At 32.9% G+C, this 18,302-nt stretch overlaps 3 protein-coding genes across 3 annotated transcripts; 2 read left to right on the forward strand and 1 right to left on the reverse strand.

The window, feature by feature from the left end:
• The first annotated feature begins 3,375 nt into the window (after window positions 1-3,375).
• On the forward strand, window positions 3,376-9,313 carry LOC25500703 (probable F-box protein At3g61730). Its single transcript, XM_013589186.3, has 8 exons — window positions 3,376-3,515; window positions 4,367-4,566; window positions 4,659-4,703; window positions 5,175-5,339; window positions 5,445-5,492; window positions 5,642-5,812; window positions 6,200-6,307; window positions 8,870-9,313. Exons 1-8 carry the CDS (start codon window positions 3,376-3,378, stop codon window positions 8,950-8,952), a joined length of 960 nt encoding a protein of 319 aa, XP_013444640.2. The 3' UTR covers window positions 8,953-9,313.
• A 261-nt stretch (window positions 9,314-9,574) lies between these two features.
• On the forward strand, window positions 9,575-13,326 carry LOC25500705 (putative RING-H2 finger protein ATL21A). The gene is made up of 2 exons (XM_013589188.3): window positions 9,575-10,275; window positions 12,499-13,326. Exons 1-2 carry the CDS (start codon window positions 9,612-9,614, stop codon window positions 12,948-12,950), a joined length of 1,116 nt encoding a protein of 371 aa, XP_013444642.1. The 5' UTR covers window positions 9,575-9,611; the 3' UTR covers window positions 12,951-13,326.
• A 378-nt stretch (window positions 13,327-13,704) lies between these two features.
• On the reverse strand, window positions 13,705-18,302 carry LOC25500706 (GDP-Man:Man(3)GlcNAc(2)-PP-Dol alpha-1,2-mannosyltransferase). The gene is made up of 7 exons (XM_013589189.3): window positions 17,873-18,302; window positions 16,548-16,834; window positions 16,075-16,261; window positions 15,527-15,595; window positions 15,227-15,420; window positions 14,347-14,456; window positions 13,705-14,251 (listed from the first exon to the last, which is right to left on the reverse strand). The coding sequence occupies exons 1-7, from the start codon at window positions 18,170-18,172 to the stop codon at window positions 14,007-14,009; spliced, it is 1,392 nt and encodes a 463-aa protein (XP_013444643.1). The 5' UTR covers window positions 18,173-18,302; the 3' UTR covers window positions 13,705-14,006.

Genomic DNA, 18,302 nt, shown 5'->3' on the forward strand with positions numbered 1-18,302 from the left:
AGACATCAACCCTCATATTTCAGACGATGGATTGATGTCTAAGATTACATAACTATAGTCATGTGATTATATGATCGTATATGTTAATATAAAGCTTCACCTTTCAGCCCATCCCTTGATATTTAGGGTTAGATATCATACTTTTTTTTTTTTGACAAAAGACTATCATACTTCTATGATTATACGCATGAAGAATAATAAAATTGAATTATAAGCTAAGGTTTTATAATTCCATAATAAAAATAGAGATTTGAGATTATGAAAAGTCTACCATTTTTTTTTTCTTCTTACAATCTCAAAACTAAAGGTATCTACTCAATCATGATCATAGTATACAAGAAATAACAAAGAAAGGAAAATTTAACTTGATTAAAATTGACAAAGTATACAAGAACAAAACTATCACCAAAAAAAATATAATACAGTTTGTTCTATTTTATCACTTATCATGACCATATCAAACAGACCCGGGAATAATTTCATTGAAAAATTACTATACTGATGTAGGGTGTGTTCGATGTGCTAAAAAAATAGAGAGAATGAATTGAACTACATTTTTTGAACCATGTTTGATTTAAAAACTGTTCATGAGATTTGACAAATAGGTATTCCTAAATCCTAACAATGCTAGTTTCATATAATTTCTTTTTAAAAGAAATGTTTAAATCACACTACTCAATTTAATTTGAATGAACACTTGTTTTTTATGGATGAATACGAATGCTACTACAACCATGCAAAATGATTTGATTAAGAAATAAATAAGCAGGGAACCTGGATACAATAGTTACTACTTACTAGGTTTTAATTTATTACCCTCTTATCATATATACGAAATTTGGTTTACTCTCTCTATTCTTATTTTTTTTGAGATCGAACTTATAATTTAAATATTCTTTGGTTTTACACCCTCAATACATATGACCGTGCATTTTCACCAATATTAATGTAGCAGGGAGTAAACCAAATTTTGCCTATATGACTGCGAGTAAAACCTATTAACCCATAAATTTCTGCACAGTCATATACACTCAGGGTCTAAAACCAAAGAATCTTTAAATTATAAAGGAGGATCTTCAATTTTTTTTTACAGAGATAAACCTAAATTTCGTCTATGATTATATAATACTGCAAGCTGCATTATTAATATATGGAGCACTTCATAACAACCAAAACGACTTGACTTTGTTTATGTTTTCAAATACAAGGAGACACCTTATATCCCTATCTTTGCCTTATATGTGTTGATGATGGTCTTTTCTCTTTCATTCACAAAACTAAGAGTAGAGGCGATATTCACAAAATTAGGGTGTTTATATGTGCCCCAACTCTCTCACACCTATTGTTCGTTGATGATTGTTTTTTATTTTGCATGGCCAATGAGAGAGTCAAAATGTTTACAAAAGATGCATTTAAGAGATCAAACAACCTTTGAATGAGTTTGGAAGCATTATTACTTGATATAAAGATCATTATCTTTATAATATGCCATTAACGATTCAATTAAACAAAATTAAATAAAAATTTCTCCTAAAAAAATTAAATAAAATTATCTAACAAAACACAATGAACATTACTCCTCCCATCCCATATCGTAAGTCGTTTTGATCATTTCACTCAAATTAAGAAATAAAATTAAATTTGAATGAGTAAGAGAAATTACGAGTTATTTAACAAAATTATTCTTCATTAATTGTAGGCTTAATTACACTTTTGGTCCTCGCATTTTGATCAATTGATAATTTAAGGTTTTGATTTTGGTTTTCTTTTTTGAAGAGATGGTGTTTGAAGGAGAGATGTGTTTGTGTGTTTTGGATTTTTGGGTATGTGTTTTATAGGTTGAAGATGAAGACCATTGAAGAAGATGAATCTCTTAGGATTCTTTGTTTTAATTTTCTTATATGTTAAAATGATTTTACAGTTTAAAAAAGTTAATTTCCCTTTTTCTTTCAATTTGTCTTTATTTTAATTTATGAAATGTTTAAATTGTTTTTTAAATTAAAAATTTCTGTTTTTTACATGTTAATGTCATTTTTTAAGTTGGCATTGCCACATAGGTGTTCCTTTGTCATATCAGCATTTTTGGAGGGGAAAATGGTGATAGGATTAAAACTGCAAAAACATGATAGTTTAGAGACCATTTTGTTCGATTTAAAAGAAACAAGACTATTTTCGTGAGTTGATCAAAAAATACGAATCGAAAGTGCAACTAAACCTTAATTGTATGTGAAAAATAAATTAGAGATTGAAAAAAGAAAAGTAATAAATACTTAATACAATATAATTTGTAAAGTAACCTTAATATGTCATTAAAATTATAAAGTGACTTATAATTCATGACAATTTTTGTCTTTCTCAAATCAACTTATAATTTAGACGGATGGAGTAATTAATATCAACCGATGCCTCAAGAAATTAAACAAATTACCGTCAATCAGGAAAATCTCAGTTCGATTCTTTTATAAGTCAATTTTTGATCAGTTTTTATTTCTCTCCCAACCAAATGCTATAGGGTTAAATATGTTTTTAATCCTTACATTTTGCGCCCTTTTGAAGAATAGTCCCTACATTCATTAAATGTTTTTAAAATTCTCACATTTTATCTCCGTTATCAAAATTAGTCCATGCTGTTAATTCTCTAACGGAACACTGATGTGGAAAAAAGTGGATCCCAATTATTTTAAGATTAAATATGTTTTTGGTCTCTACATTTTGCATGATTCTGAAAAATAGTCCTTGCATTTCACTAAATGTTTTTAAAATCCCTAAAATAATAAGGACTATTCTTCAAAGTCACGAAAAATATAGGGACCAAAAACATATTTAAACCTAAAATAATTGGGACCTACTAACTGCTACAACAACATTCCGTTGTAGAATTGACATCAAAGACTAATTTTGATAACGGAGATAAAATATGAAAATTTTAAAAATATTTAATGATATATAAAGACTATTCTTCAAAGGAGTGGAAAATGTAAGGATTAAAAATATATTTAAGCCAATGCTAGATTACCAAACGACTTTCTCTTAACAACACGAATGTTAACAAGAAAAGAAAAAAATAGTAAGGACAATAATTACAATAGTCAATAGGAATTACTACTTTAATAAATTTTCAATTTGTAATAATGAAATTTTCAATAGAAATTATTTTTGCATCTATGTTATGAAAAAAAAAAATATTATAATACTTTTTATTTTAAACTCACGCAGAAAGACGATGAGATGAATTATTTTACAGCAACTTTTAAATTTTAAAATTAATTTGAAAAGTTTGATTTTGGCGCGACTATATAAAGAGCGAAACTCAAAGAGCTTACACAGAACGCGTGTGTTGCTTCCTTCACCACCTTTTCAAATTTCTGAGCAAGCATGAAAAAGAGACTCAACGACGCTACTTCCTCCGACGCCGGAGAATTGCCACCGGCGAAGCGAATCCGACGTAACAAAACCATCTGCTCTTGCAACTCTCCTCGTCCTCGTTTTCTCTCCGCTCATTCCACTTTCTCTTGGTTCTCTCTCTCTCTCTCTCAAACTTGATTTCAGTTGCATTCACTTTACTCGATTTGAATTTTACACGCATTTTGCGTTTAAACTTCACCGTTCGTGTATGTGATATATCATTTGCACTTCTAAGCTTCCGATCAGAAATTCAGTTTGAATTTTCGGTTAGATCTGAATTTTGAACTGTTTTTAGTTTTACTAAGTTGATTTATATGTATATTCTGTTTAATTGAACGAATCAGTTGAATTGAGTTGAATCTATGCATACTCTGTTACTTCGTTGCGATTTGAATAAGCATCTTCGTGTTTGTTCGTTTGAATACTTTTCTGCTAGAAGCATTTGAAAATCAGATACGATTATGAATTTTTTAGTTCAATTTTAGATCGCACTTTATTTTGTTAATTTTAAGAAGTTTTTGACCGAAGATGAAATGAAAAATCTGCATCGGATTTGATTTTGAATATTTGATTCTGATTCGGTTAGATGAGTTTTTCTGTTCAGTAGCGAAGCTTATTTTCTGTTGAACTCTGCAAAATGTGTTTACGCTGAGTCAGTAATTTCAGTTTTGAACTTCACGAAAGCTTAAATGCTTAATCACTTTTTCAATTCTGTTCTGTTTTCCGAATTTAAAAATGTTCAAAATATTCAAATATTCGTTTTCTATAGTTTTTATATGTGGAAATGATTAATTAATAAACATGCATAAGTTTTAAAATAATCATTCGCTAATTTTCTATAGTTTTTATGCGCACGAAGCATTAATGATAGAATCTAATTTGATTTTGATTAATACTAATTTATCATTCGTAATTTTTATAGATTTTATTGATTAATTATTAATCTGAATTCTTAATGAAGGTTCGATGACGACATTTGGACTGAGATAGCGAAGTTTCTGGATGGAAAATCGCTGGTAATGCTGGCTGCGACGAACCGATGGTTCCGCCGCGTGATCATGGATGATGTCATTTGGAAGTTCGTTTGCTTGCGTGATCTTCAAGTTCCATCTCCTCCACCTGTGGCATTCAAGTGGAGCAACCTCTACACTTCAGCTTTTGGTAAGAAATAGCACCTACACCTTCATCAATGTCTGTCCATGTGTGGTACTGCTACTGTCTGATTAACATTGATTTTGAAATTGAAATTTCAGATGGGAGTCACTCCTACAAGTTCCGTCAGCAGGAGAAGCACATTGGTAATTTTTCACATGCTGTATCTATATCCTAATATATTGTGAGATTCACAATAAATTTTAATAGATTCCACACACAGTTATGGAAATGAATTTGATGTGGTAAGTGACCACACAGTTAATGCTTTTGAGTTTTTGATTTGTGTGAGTCATCAATCTTTTATCAAATGCCTTGGATTGACAAGAGTTATTGAATGCCCTAAATATAGATCTGACAATTATATATGTACATGGTAAACCTTATTGCTTATGCAAAATTCTATATTCTATATAAATGTAATTTCTTGTTTTTTATTGCTTAGCTATGATGCAAATTCGCGATTTAGATACCTAGAATTTATCCAACCATTGACTGATTCATTCTTATACAATATATATTTCACATAATGTGTTACATGCATTATGTGCAGCTTTAGCACTAGTAGACTTGTAAAGTTTTTGATGTTGTAACTATTTTATAATATGTTCTATCAGATTGGATGCGCATTGGTGCTTTTTCCTTTGATTCTTCAGTAGCCCTCCTGACAGAGAGACTGAATTTTCCGGGGGAGTTAAAGAAAGAAGAAAGCATGGAAATGATGTTGAAGACTCACGGTTGTTGCTTTCTGGACAACATTAAACCCGGAATCTGGATTGCTGGTACTCTCCAGTGATCTTTGACTATATAACTATCATTGATATCAACTAATTTAGCAGATGATATAAGTTTTCGATTAAATAAATGTTTGTTTGTTTAAATTTCAGATCTGCAGCTTGTGCGGTGCCCGGTTTGTGACCTCAATACTTGTGATGGTAATTTTAATATAATCCAATGAGTTTTGTATATCCCTTAACACCATGAATAATTCATCAGTGGTCACTGTTTTGTACCGCAAGGGTTTGCATTAGAATAAGGCTAGAATATTCTTATTCAATTTAACATGTTTCTCCTGCTTATATAGGAACAATGCAGACATTGGATGCAAGGCATATAGAGCTGTTCCTCCGTGAAGACTATGAAAATGGGAACTGGGATTACGAGGTTGTAGGATCTCATGATATCAAGAAACGAGCTGATGGGGCTGCTGGCTCCATTTTTGATGTCAAACATCTGTCGAGTTCTTCTACGTCTGGTAAATCTTTATACATCGAGTAAACTTACCAACAGTCAGTGGCCTTGTTAATGTTTTTCTTTAAGAATTAAGATAAACCACCACTCTCCTGTCATGGCATTGCATAAAGTAGTCACATTCTGGCTAGCAGAATAGAAACATATATACATGGAAATTATGCTTTTTACTAGTTTCAGTGAAGAATAATGTATAGATAGTCCAGGAACAAATTAATTTCAAAAAGAATGTGAAGCTTCCGAATGATTCTTGGTTTGGGGAATAAGCATTAGAGTAAATTGATGTCCTAAAGTAATGTTTTTTATTGCTTACCCTTCCAAGAAGATAGTTTCTAAGTTCTGGCACGAACACATCACACTAATATGTTTTAATTTTTAAATTAAATTGCAGCGGTATTTGATTACAAGTCATGGATTGGGAAGGATAATGACTGGCAACCCAAGGCCATGATTGCTTTTCATGCTGTAGCTGTGAACACTAATTTACAAGAAAATGAAGGTTAGAAACGTTAACAGCTTTCATGTCCCTGACTCAATTACTGAAGTAAATATCAGAAAACCTGCTATAAGAATAAGTACAAATCTGATGACAGCAACATGCTGCATATTAACCAGTTACCAACACAAACAAATCAGTAAAATCAGCCCTATGCTACAACAATTGATTCACTCCAATACAGATTTTTATTGAGTCTCCCTTTGCCTCCAGTGTGTGTACCAAGGACAAGATCCTTCATCTGTTATTGCGGTACTGCAAAGTCGGTTAGTCCCCATCCAATTTGTTTACCATTCTATTTGTCCAACCTCAATTGATGTCCAACTTCCCTTCCATGACCATTCCTATACCTGAATACCATTTCTCTTCCCTAAACTAACTGTTCCAAATTTCCAATACTTCAATTAAACTCTACAACTATTCATGCTAATTGATCATTAACTGAGATAAGCATGTAGTCTCCACCAATTTACTACAGTCCCAAATCTTCTTCTTTGATGATAAATATTATCACTTCATGAACAACTATTGGTTCTTTTTCCATGTCTTTAACAATACCCTAAAAATTGAAGCCCAAATGTTGTATGCACCCTGCAACCAATAACTAATTCAACACATTACACATGTATATCTAGAGACACCAATAAATCTCAGAAAGCTTAAAACCCCAAATTTCTTATTTAGACCTGCCTTGGTAATTTCGCGGATGTCTTGTAGTTAAAATCGTTTTCTGTTTTTTTACAGTACAGTTAAACTCATTTGAATATCTTTCTTTTGCATATTATTAAGTATTGAAACTCATGTAGTTAGTTCCAATTGTTTTTTCTTGGCTTAATATATCATTTGGTCCCTTAACTTATTCTTGATTTTCACTTTGGTCCCCTAATTATAAAGTGTCTCAAATTGGTCCCTTATGTCATCTGCCGTTACCTCTTTTGGTCATCTCCTTTAGTTTTTAACATTAAATGTCTAAGATGAACCATATTTAAAGGTGGTCCACCATAAACCTTATTAAATTTTTAAGTTTTAACCCTTTGATTTTTTCTTTAAAAGATGATTGTTGGATCATGTAGGGTCTATTGTATTTTACTGTGAACCACTACCACCTAATTTTTTCTCACTTTTCTTCATCTTCTTCTTCATCAATCTTCAATAAACCCAGAAAAAAAAAAAAACTTAGAGAAATCCAGGAAAAGAAAAACATTGTTTTTCTTTAAATAAAAAACATAATTTTAATTTTTTTCTTAAAAATTACTACCACACCATAGACATCTTCCTTTCATTTTCCTTAACATTCTTACAAAAAATTACTACCCTGAACAAGAACCATAATCATTCCTTTAAAAAAAACACTTAATTCTCATTCATATTCATTCATTCTTCAAGAATTCAGATTCAACCATTTTTAAGTTCCTTATCATGAATTTTAAAAAATGGAGAGAACAGATCGAGAGAGAAAATAGAGAAATCCCAATTCAACCTGTTTTCTCTTTGACTCTCTTCTACCCTTTTCTCTTTGAATTCGGATTTAGACTTCAAAGGAAGATCATGAGAAAGAACTCAGATTCAGATTTGAATTCGGATTCAATTGGTGGTGGAAACTGGAAACTGGGAAAATTCGGATTTTGATTTTTGATTCAGTGTTGTTGTGTTGCATATATTTAGATTTGAAAACTGGAAATGGGAAAATAAAAGGAAGTTAATGTGTCAGAATGTTTTCACCATCTCAATTTTATGGTGATTTATTTTTATTTTTGTGTGTTGTTGGTGAGAGAAGAGAAGGAAGTTAATGTGTTTTTTTTTTTTTTTTTTTTTTTTTTTTTAAATCATCATAAATTTCATTGATCACAAGTGCAAAAGGCATGAAAATAGAACAACAACCAAAATTAGGCAAGGAAGGAAACAATAAATGGCGTAGGACGTGAAAAGGAACAACCAGCCGCAACTCATATAATCCAAACACTGTTAACTGCTAGAAGCTCCACTATTAGCAATAGATAAGCACTCTTAAGCCAGTCAAAGACCTTCTCGACACTGTTTTTGTGTTATTGTCATGGAGGAAGAAATGAATGAGGGACCTAAATTCTACCTTTATGAATTTGTGTTTCAGTTTTAGATTTTTTTTAAGTAATTGGATCCAATTAATTTGTGATTTTAGTGAAGCATTCAATCAATTTTATTTTTTCCTGTGTTTGCTTCTTCAAGTTTTTTTGGGTTTTATATGAACATAGTGTTGAAGATGATGAAGATCAAGAGGAAGAATAAGGAAGGAGAAGAAGAAAAGGAAAATAATTAGATATGAGTGGTTCACTGTAATATACTACGAACCTGCAATCAAACGGTTATAATCATATTAAAAATATTATAATTAAAAAAATTAACGGAGAGAACCAAAAGAGGTAACGACATAAGACATAAGGGACCAACTTGAGACACTTTATAGTTAAGGGACCAAAGTGAAAACCAAAAATAAGTTAAGGGACTAAATGATGTATTAAGCCTTTTTTCTTTATATAGTTACTTTGATTTCTCATGATGTTCCGTTTTATTTTTCAACACAAGCAGGTCTTCATGTGAAGTACCAAGCTATGAGGGAAGGACCTGGTGGAGAAGTTGTTTCTATCAGAATCTCTCAGCAGCTGCTGTGACTCATCTCAAACCCATCTTTGAGAAGGGCTGGGGTTGGGTAGTTCATCCCTACCCTTTAAAATGCTTTATGACATTTTTATACAAGACTTAGTTCTTTCAATTGAAAACAAATATTGTACACCCATTCATTAATTTCCCACACGTAGCTAATGGTTTAAACATTGAAAGACCATAGTGAATACTATTTCCAACAGAAGAGTTGATATATACTAGCGAAAAAGCATTATTTTGTATGAAAGTTGGAAATTTCCTATAAGTCTTGATATACTTGTTTCCCTAAAATTGAAATGCTTGTTCAGTATGCTAAAATCAAACTAAAGTCAGCTGATTATTACTTATGATCATTGGTAATGGTCAAGAGCTGACATAAAAATATTGTAGTACGTGTAACTACAATATTTTGCAGACATAAAAATGTCAAGGAATATTTTGCAGACATGGATAGGTAATAATACAGCAAATAGCTGTTTTAAGGCATACCTACTATAAGAATTAGTCAATTAAGATTTACTCTATATCCAGATAAAATATTATTTGACTTTTTATACTACGTTGAAAATTGTATCGAATTTAAAAATAAAATATGGTTTCAACTTTCATCATCTTATAAGTTATAAGTTGATGCTTTCCTACCGCAGATTTGCAAGTCTGAGAAGTAATGGACATCTTGAAGGTCCTTTTTTACTTAATCTTTCCTGTTGTATACGCCTTAAACGATTGCCCTTTTTCTTTGTGTGGCAACAATAGTTTCCTAATTCGTTTCCCCTTTCAATTAGGTGAGCAATATCCTTATTGTGTCTATCCTGGTTTCAACTTAAGTTGTACCAATGATAGCAAAACAATTCTAAAACTTCCTTACTCTGAAGAATTCTACGTACGCAGCATAAACTATCTCACACAACAGATACAACTCTACGATCCCGATGATTGTCTTCCAAAACGTCTTCTAAGACTCAATTTTTCAAATTCTCCTTTCATTGCTTCTTTTAGTCGTGACTACACATTCTTAGGCTGTTCATCTCAGAATATTGGGTCACAATTCATTCCCATTGATTGTCTTAGTAATTCAACATATTTTGTATCAGCCATTCGTTCAGTTAGCTTTGTCAATTCTCTATCTGGTTGCTCTGTTATAAAAAATCTTTCAGTTCCAATTGCAAGACCAGAACGGTTTCAAGAAAATCTCAGAGATGACCTTAGTGCAGATCTTCAATTAACATGGGATAAACCTGACTGCAGTTATTGTGAATCACATCAGCTAATGTGTGGATTTGAAAGCATTAACAGCAATCAAGTTGTATGTTTCTCTGATTACCAACCAGGTAAACATGTCCTATGTTCTTCAATATGCAATTCTTTTAGGTTTATTGCTGTATCAGTGTATCCAGAAATTAGTTTTTTTGGTTAGAATATGAATATCCAGAAAATTAGTTTTTTTCGTTAGAATATCCAGAAATCAGTTGACTAAACGTGTTTGGTGAGTTTATAAAAAAAAAGTTAGAAGAGTTATAAAAAATAAAACTAGTTGGCCCACATGATGAGGTTAGAAGGAATAACTAGAAAAATATTGGTCAATGGTTTTACCTCAGCGATTGAGATAAACATGGCAATTCTCGTTTTGTTTATGATTTATTCCTATTGACTTAAGGGTTCTATTTGCATGTTGGCAATTTTTTGGCAAACATTTGCAAGTTGGTGATTAATTAATGCAAGATAAAGCTAACTAAGTACCATTCGTACATATCGTAAACCAAATTTAACGAGTGCAACGTTGGCACTTCATTAAAAAAACTGATCCAGGGACAATTGCTTAACAAACTAACACTCTCAGTGTCAAATTCTACGTCATTGAAAAAAGAGGAGTGCTAGGCACAACCGCTCTAACACTCTCTCTTTGCTACTCTCTAAACTATTGGGCCATTTCATCAATTTTCATTAATCCTCTAACCGGCAACCGATCCATCTTGTTTAGTATATTTTAATACTTTTTATTATTTTAAATTGTCCTCTTTTGTGAAGAAAACCCAGACATGCTATTGTTGATCAAAAAATACATGAATCCCCCAAACTCTTTGCCCAAATAAAAGAACCTTTCGAACAACTACAATAGCAAGATGACTCATTGACTCTAATTAACATGACATAACTCCACAATGACAGTAAGGTTCTTGCTTGTTCAAGTCTCAAACTTTATCTCAAATTAAAGGGCAAAATAAAAACAATCAGAATAATTTTTTTAGAAAAAAACTGAATAAAAATTAAAATTCACAGGACTTTCTTTTCATTCTACCTTAAATCCAGAAGACAATATACACCCATCAAAGATTCCAAGTTTCTATTTCACGGTGGCTGGGTTTCTTTTCTTTTCTTCTTACTCAGACCCTTAAATTAATCCTTTTTATGAAGAACTGCATGCATCAATTAATTATGGAGGCAAGCTCTAAATTTATGGATTCATGCTAATAACAACCATAAAACAAATAGAATTAAAATAACAACATAATCTCTTCGATCTTGATCTAGCGAAGATGATCTTAAACCCTTGAACTGTAGATCCTAATCGCAAGTTTGGTGCTGGTGGGATAAACAAAGAAGACAGTGGGAACAGGTATTGGGTGAGAAAACCTTTCCGATGGCAGAAGAGAGAGAACGCTATTTTAGGCAATGGCTTAGCCGGTTACCCGGTGATGGAGTTTGCAAAGAGAGTGACGTGGGCCAATAAATAAGCAAGTGTCAAAAGGAGAGTCTTTGAGAGGTTGTCCATAGCATTACTCTTGAAAAAAATATAATAAAATATAAATCATTTTAAGATAGCAATGAAACATTAATGTTTCTTTTTCAATCTTACACTTTATTGGCAATTCTTTTGGTAAACATTTGCAAGTTGGCAATTAATCAATTTTTTTTACCATGTCATTAGTGAAGTATAATAATATTGTAAAGTCATTCATAATTTCTCTTTCTTACACAAATTTAATCAGCAGTAGCATATTTATTAATTTATGAGAAATTGGCAAAGTGACTTATAATTTGAGACCCAAGAGTACTCTACGATGTTGTATTTTAGAAAAATGGTGAATAAAGTTTAATAATTAAAATATTCTGGGGTGATAACTTGATTTTAGATTAAGAAAATAAAAATTAAATGTGAAATAATAATAATGAAATTATTTGTGAGCAATGAGCGTTTTTAGTTTTAGATACCTGTTAGATTGAAAATGGAAACTCTACAGCCCAAATCCTTCCTTTGTTAGCTAAAAAAGCAATATCACTTTTTTTTTGACAAAAGCCAAAAAAGCAATATCATATTAACAGAGTGTTTGGTGTAAAAAAAAAAATTTTGGTTAAAAATGAGTTGAATATAAAGTAATTTTAGCTTGAAATGAACAAATTCATATAAAAGCGGATTAAACAATAAATTTTAGATTATAAATCATGTTTAGAGTTAAAAGATACAAATCTCAGTTTTAAGTTGAAATTCATTCAAATATTCCATTATATACATTGATATAGATTTTTTTTTTTCTTCTGGCTTCAATTTTCAGGTACATCGCGGCAAGGACTTAAAATTTTCAGAATCATAGCATTATGCGTTACTGGACCAGCTCTAATCTTTGTTATTCTAATGGCAAGTTGTGTGTGCTACAATGATAGAATAGGCAACATTAGCAGAAGTGCTGCTTCTCGGTCAGCACCAGCGGCAATATCACCGCAACCTGAAGCCACGGTAATTGCAGGTTTAGATGAATCCACAATTGAATCTTATGAGAAAGTAATTATTGGGGAGAGTCGACGTGTTCCTGGACCGAACGATGGATGTTGTTGGATATGCTTGGCAGAATACAACAGTAAAGAGACAGTAAGATGCATTCCTGAATGCAAACATTGTTTCCATGCTGATTGTATTGATGAGTGGCTTCGTATGAATGTTACATGCCCTGTTTGTCGTAACTCTCCTGCTCCTTCTCCTCTTAATGTTGCCTCCAGTAATGTTTGAATGATTATGGACTAAGCAAATCATACTTTTTTTTTTAGTTAATATTGTTTGTGGGTAGTTCTGCTGCGTGTACGTATATATTTACAAATCATTCATGACGCTTGATGAGATGACATAGAACCTTTTCCATTTAATCAAGATCTCAGGTTGAAATTCAAGCCTGAGAATACTGGAATAATAAAAAATTGAGCTCGCCATCCATCTATATTCTACAATATTTGAGAGATTAGTTTTTACAGTTGCACAAAAGGGATATGTGATTTATTCAATAAAAATATCAAGGAGCCCTATCATGTAAGTTCCGAGTGTTTAGATGCGGGTTATGACTGTAGTATTACTTACGTGGATTTCAATATAAAGATACTTTATTTATTAATTCTTCAATAAAAGTAGTTCTTGAAGGGAAATACAAGAATAACATCCAATGAAGGCATGAAGTGATAGAGAAGGTGTTTTATTTTAATTGGAGACATTTGGGGTGAAGGCTGCTCTTGTTTTCTAGCCTTAATGTGGTTGATTTTTGTTAAAAGTTCCATGTTGAAAAGGAGATGACATGAACAAGTGTTTACAAGTGGAGGCAATCCCCAGCTCACAAATCGATTTTGTAGAGTTGGGTTAAGCCCAACCACAAATTCTAAGAATTTTGATTTGGTCTTTTTCAATATCACCAACTACATTCTCAAGTCTATTCCACATCTAAAAATTGTACAAACATAATTAGTTACTGTTGAATTTCAATTTAAAAACACATGTATTTGCTATCCGCAGAGCAGACACCCATTTTAACAGTGACAAGAAATGTTTCTATGAAAACATAATTCAGGTTAGTTGACTATATATTTTCCTCTATATTACAATCCAACTTCCAATAATCCTCTGTACATATGGAATAATTTACCATTTGGTATAAGGGCTTGAAAATAACATCAACCAAAACAAAAAATTAAATGTTTTTCTATAACAAAATTTGTGGCTTATACATTCTCAGATGGTTAGTCTGGAAGAGAAGAAACTATCCATTTTAAGCTACAATGATGCTGATTAGTTGCTAGATCATCATTTAGAAACGCGATTTAGAATAGGGCGTACTGCGGCTTTGAAGTCATCACAAAACTTCTGCTCAGAAAACCTGCTTGCTCGTCTCCTTGCAGCAGCAGCCATCTTAAGTCTCTCTGTTTCTGACATCTTAATGACTCTATAAATGGCGTCTGCATATTCTTCAACAGTGCAGGCAAGAAATCCTGTTTGCTGTTCATCCTCATCCAATACAATGTCCATTTTTGGGCCGGCTGAATTATGAGCTGCAAGAATGATCAATGTATGTAAATGCATCATTGCAGGATATATAGAGAAAATAAAACATATTGACTGACAGGTAAATTTATATCACACCTACCAATTGGGATGGCACCAGCAGCCATATATTCTACAACACTAATGCCAAAATGCTCATCAGTCATGGAGTGGATACCAGCAATAGCACCCGCTAAAAGTCCCACCAAATCTCTGCAGGTCAAGATAATGATCAAATAAAGTAGCAAGAAAGCATTTAAAACCAAGGTTCTAAAAGTATATAAATAAAATCCAGAGCAGTCAGCAGAAAACTTCAACACCGAACTTAAGTTTTATACATGTAATCAATTAATTTTTACCAGACTTGCAATTTATTCATCCAAACTTTTTAACAAACAACATCCATCTTAAAATAAGTCAACTATATATTTTGAACTACCAGCAGGAAGCATACAATAAATCGAACCCTGTAAATTAGACGTAAACTAATCATCAGTAGTAGTTAGACCTGCGATACATAAACTTGGGAGCTAAGCAATTAATTTGAGACCACACAATCGAACATTTGAAGTTCCACCTTAAGTTTTTTAAATAATCAACACCTAATCCAATGGAATACCAGTGTATGATATTAAATAAGAGCCAATGTTCAATGTCTGAGTTAGCACTCAGCAGTCAGCACTAGATGGACTGGCAACCATGGTTTTAAATTCCGGTAGCAGTTACACTGCAAATTTTATATTATGGTAAAAATAAAATGCCGACAAATACAGCTGATGCGGCCGAAATTGCGGTTGTCATGCCATTGCAGAGGCCTAAAAAACCATTATATTGTGGCCGCAATTTGAAACTATGCTGACAACTATCATACTCGGGAATAAAAGGTATGCATTCTACAGAACAAACTCTTGTTGACATTTTGTTTGCAGAGAAAGTTTTTAGGATCATTAAAAGAACAAAGGAAAAGAGCCACTTGTACTAACCTGTATGTTACATTCTTGTGGAATTCCACTAGTTCATTTACATTCAGTTCAATTGCTTTCGTTTTTAACATTTGAAGCCTTTCGTCATCTGATTTATTTCTGCAGCTACCCACAAACTGTAGCTTGGGTTTTGGCAAACCAGAATCTAATCTCTTAATGGCAACTGAAAAAGCCTCAAGTTGGAGAGTGTGAGCCTACAATAAACAGAACCCTGTAAATTTGATGTAATCAACATAGGCCCAAATAAGCGTACAAAATGGTTTTACCTCCCACTCACAAGGTTGATCGGAGTATGCCTACCTTCTCTGGTCGAAATTGTGCAACAGATATAATTACAGGAATCTCAGCCGATCTTTCCAAAGGAAGCACCTGCCCATATTGCTAACCTATTAGAATCCACTGATAATTTCCACAACAGGTAATACATGCGTGTATCTATATTCTGTATGTATATGGATTATGTGACAAGAAAAGAGAGATATTGGTATATCCTGTGACAGCGAAAGTGCCAAGTGCTGACATATTTTTATAGACAAATATTAGTGGTTAGTTTGACTGCAGGGGGAGGGAAAATTTATTAGCATCAGAAATTGAACCATAGACTTCTTTCTTAATATTCTTTCAGTGTCCAAACCCAAACCCATAAATTCAAGTTTTAAATTAATGTCCGAGGATAAGCTTTAATCATTTGATAAAATACATTACTCCCAGGGGAAACACAGGACATAAGGACCAAAGGAATTTTCAAAGCGACAAAACAACATCCAGTTCAGGACAAAGTGAAATAGACATGCGATTCTTGACAGTATACCGACACCAATTTTAGGACAATAAAGAAAAAAAATTACCTGAAGTCCCGAAGTATCACAAGGAGGGTACACTCGCTTAATCCGATCTGGAACTCCCCAAAGCTTTTCAATATGGGCTTTGGTCCAAGATGAATTGACCATAGCTAGGTGTGCACAAGATCCAACAATCCCATACAACCAGCTGAAGAATGTGTAATAGACTATTTTGCACCGAGAAAGCCAAACACTGCCAGAAAACAACTGCCGCATTACTTTTTTTTTTAAAGAAAACCACCACATTACTTAAAAGTGGAAAAGAGGTAAAATGAAGTGTTGCAACTTTTTGATCTTTAATGATTAAAGATTCATTTCCAGGAAATATATTAACTGTCTGTAAATATCGCTTTTAGCTCAGAACAGCAACAATAAAAGCATACAGATATACCATGAGGGAAAAATATCATCATCAAGGGTGAGGGAAGCTCATGAATTACGAATTGAAATAAAAGAGGGAAAACATATGAAAATCAAACCTTTTAGCAACTACGGCATCATTATTATACATCAAGCTGCGTTGACGGACACGAGATAGCATGTCTGAACTGATAGTAGGGTAATGTGTGTAGCAAATAACTTTGCATCCAAACAACCTAGCAAGTGGATATGTAAAAGCATATCCACTTGTATCAAAATAATATAAAGGGGTAAACTTGCACAAAGCTTCCCATCCAAGATACATAGAGCCTAGACTTTGACCAATCATAGTAAAGTGTGGATACGTTGTTTCTTCAATCCACTTCCTCTTGTACAAATGAACCACCTGTGAATTGTGTGGATAACAAAAATACACAGGCTATTAAGTGCTATACCATTACAATAATAACCACGGTTGACTTACACCCTAACACATGCTAAATATGCCAATAAAGTCTGTTTGGATTGGCTTATTTGAGCTTATCTACTAACATCAACACTTACGAAACTATTTGGGAGAGCTTATGGCAACATTTTATGACATTTCTATAAGCTGTTTTCAGCTTATTTGCATAAACTCACAAGGATAGCTTATAGCTTATAGGAAATGGTTTAACTTTATCTTTTCTTTTGGTATAGAAATAACTTATACATAAACACATATATGGTAATTATTCTAAGTTTCTAACAGATTCAATTCCCCCTATCAATCCTCTGATCATCACTACAATACGACAGTTACAGAACAACAATCTTGCCATGCAAGTAAACAGTGATAAAGCCATAATAACATTCACAAGTAAACCTTAACTCAAACAACACCAAAGCAGCTTATAAGACAAGACAATACAAACATTTTAAATGTCTCTGCAACACCGTCACAACCATAATTGCAACTTCATTTTCCCGCATTTTACCATACTATCAAGATTCACATTATAACCGGAACTGTAACCGAAATTTTAAACCATCCAGTATAACTATACACCAAATATAAACAAAAACCCGCACAAGCTAATGCCAGTGTCACATTTCATCACATAAATGTCAACAACAAACCTCAAAAGCTTAAAAAGGGCTCCAACCCAGTAAACATCGCAAAAGCCAAAATTCTTATAAAAATTAAACCAACCAACAACCAAAGCCTCATCCCACTAAGTGGGTCGGCTACATAAATCAAATTACGCCATATTTCGATCCAACTTATTAATCTCTAATCTTTCTAAATAGTTTCTCAGTTTTTCTAGGTCTTCCTTAGCCTCTAGTGATCTGGCGATCCTCATTTGATCTACTCTCCTTTACAAAACCCCATTTGCAATAAGGCACAACAAAATAAAACCCATATAACAGAATTCAGAAAGAAAAAGAAAGAAAAAAAAAGTACCTTAGGAGGGGCATTAAGGGTAACACCAAAGCGATCAAGAGCACGATTCAACAACGATTGAGGAGTAGCATCATGATCTCCAGTATAAACAACGCAGTGAAGATCAGGATTCTCTTCTTGAATAGCTTTAACAGCGCACCATAGCACTCTTTCTCCACCGCCGCCGTCGTTGGTGTATGGATGAAAGAATCCCACTGCGGTTTTCCTGTTTCGTCTACCGTTGATTGCGGAAAATAAGAGTTTGAAGATTGTGGCGGTGATGAGTGTAGCTGTGAAGATGATGAAGCGTATGAGTGTCATTGTTTGTGTTGTAGTTGAAGATGGAAATGGAAATGGAAATGGAAGAAGTTCTGATAAGCAGATTATTTGGAAAATACGTTTTGGAGAAAAGGGGAGGAAAGGAAATATTGTTTGGGTGGGACTTTGAAAA

This window comes from Medicago truncatula, chromosome 8, assembly GCF_003473485.1.
Source record: "Medicago truncatula cultivar Jemalong A17 chromosome 8, MtrunA17r5.0-ANR, whole genome shotgun sequence".
Lineage (NCBI taxonomy): Eukaryota > Viridiplantae > Streptophyta > Magnoliopsida > Fabales > Fabaceae > Medicago > Medicago truncatula.

Coding starts and splice junctions, on each gene's coding strand:
- LOC25500703 (XM_013589186.3), top strand. CDS start 3,376: ATGAAAAAGAGACTCAACGACGCTACTTCCTCCGACGCCGGAGAATTG. Junction 4,567..4,658: donor CCTCTACACTTCAGCTTTTG/GTAAGAAATAGC, acceptor TTGAAATTTCAG/ATGGGAGTCACTCCTACAAG. Junction 5,493..5,641: donor TGACCTCAATACTTGTGATG/GTAATTTTAATA, acceptor CTGCTTATATAG/GAACAATGCAGACATTGGAT.
- LOC25500705 (XM_013589188.3), top strand. CDS start 9,612: ATGGACATCTTGAAGGTCCTTTTTTACTTAATCTTTCCTGTTGTATAC. Junction 10,276..12,498: donor TTTCTCTGATTACCAACCAG/GTAAACATGTCC, acceptor TTCAATTTTCAG/GTACATCGCGGCAAGGACTT.
- LOC25500706 (XM_013589189.3), bottom strand. CDS start 18,172: ATGACACTCATACGCTTCATCATCTTCACAGCTACACTCATCACCGCC. Junction 16,835..17,872: donor CCCTTAATGCCCCTCCTAAG/GTACTTTTTTTT, acceptor CACAATTCACAG/GTGGTTCATTTGTACAAGAG. Junction 16,262..16,547: donor GATGCCGTAGTTGCTAAAAG/GTTTGATTTTCA, acceptor GTTTTCTGGCAG/TGTTTGGCTTTCTCGGTGCA.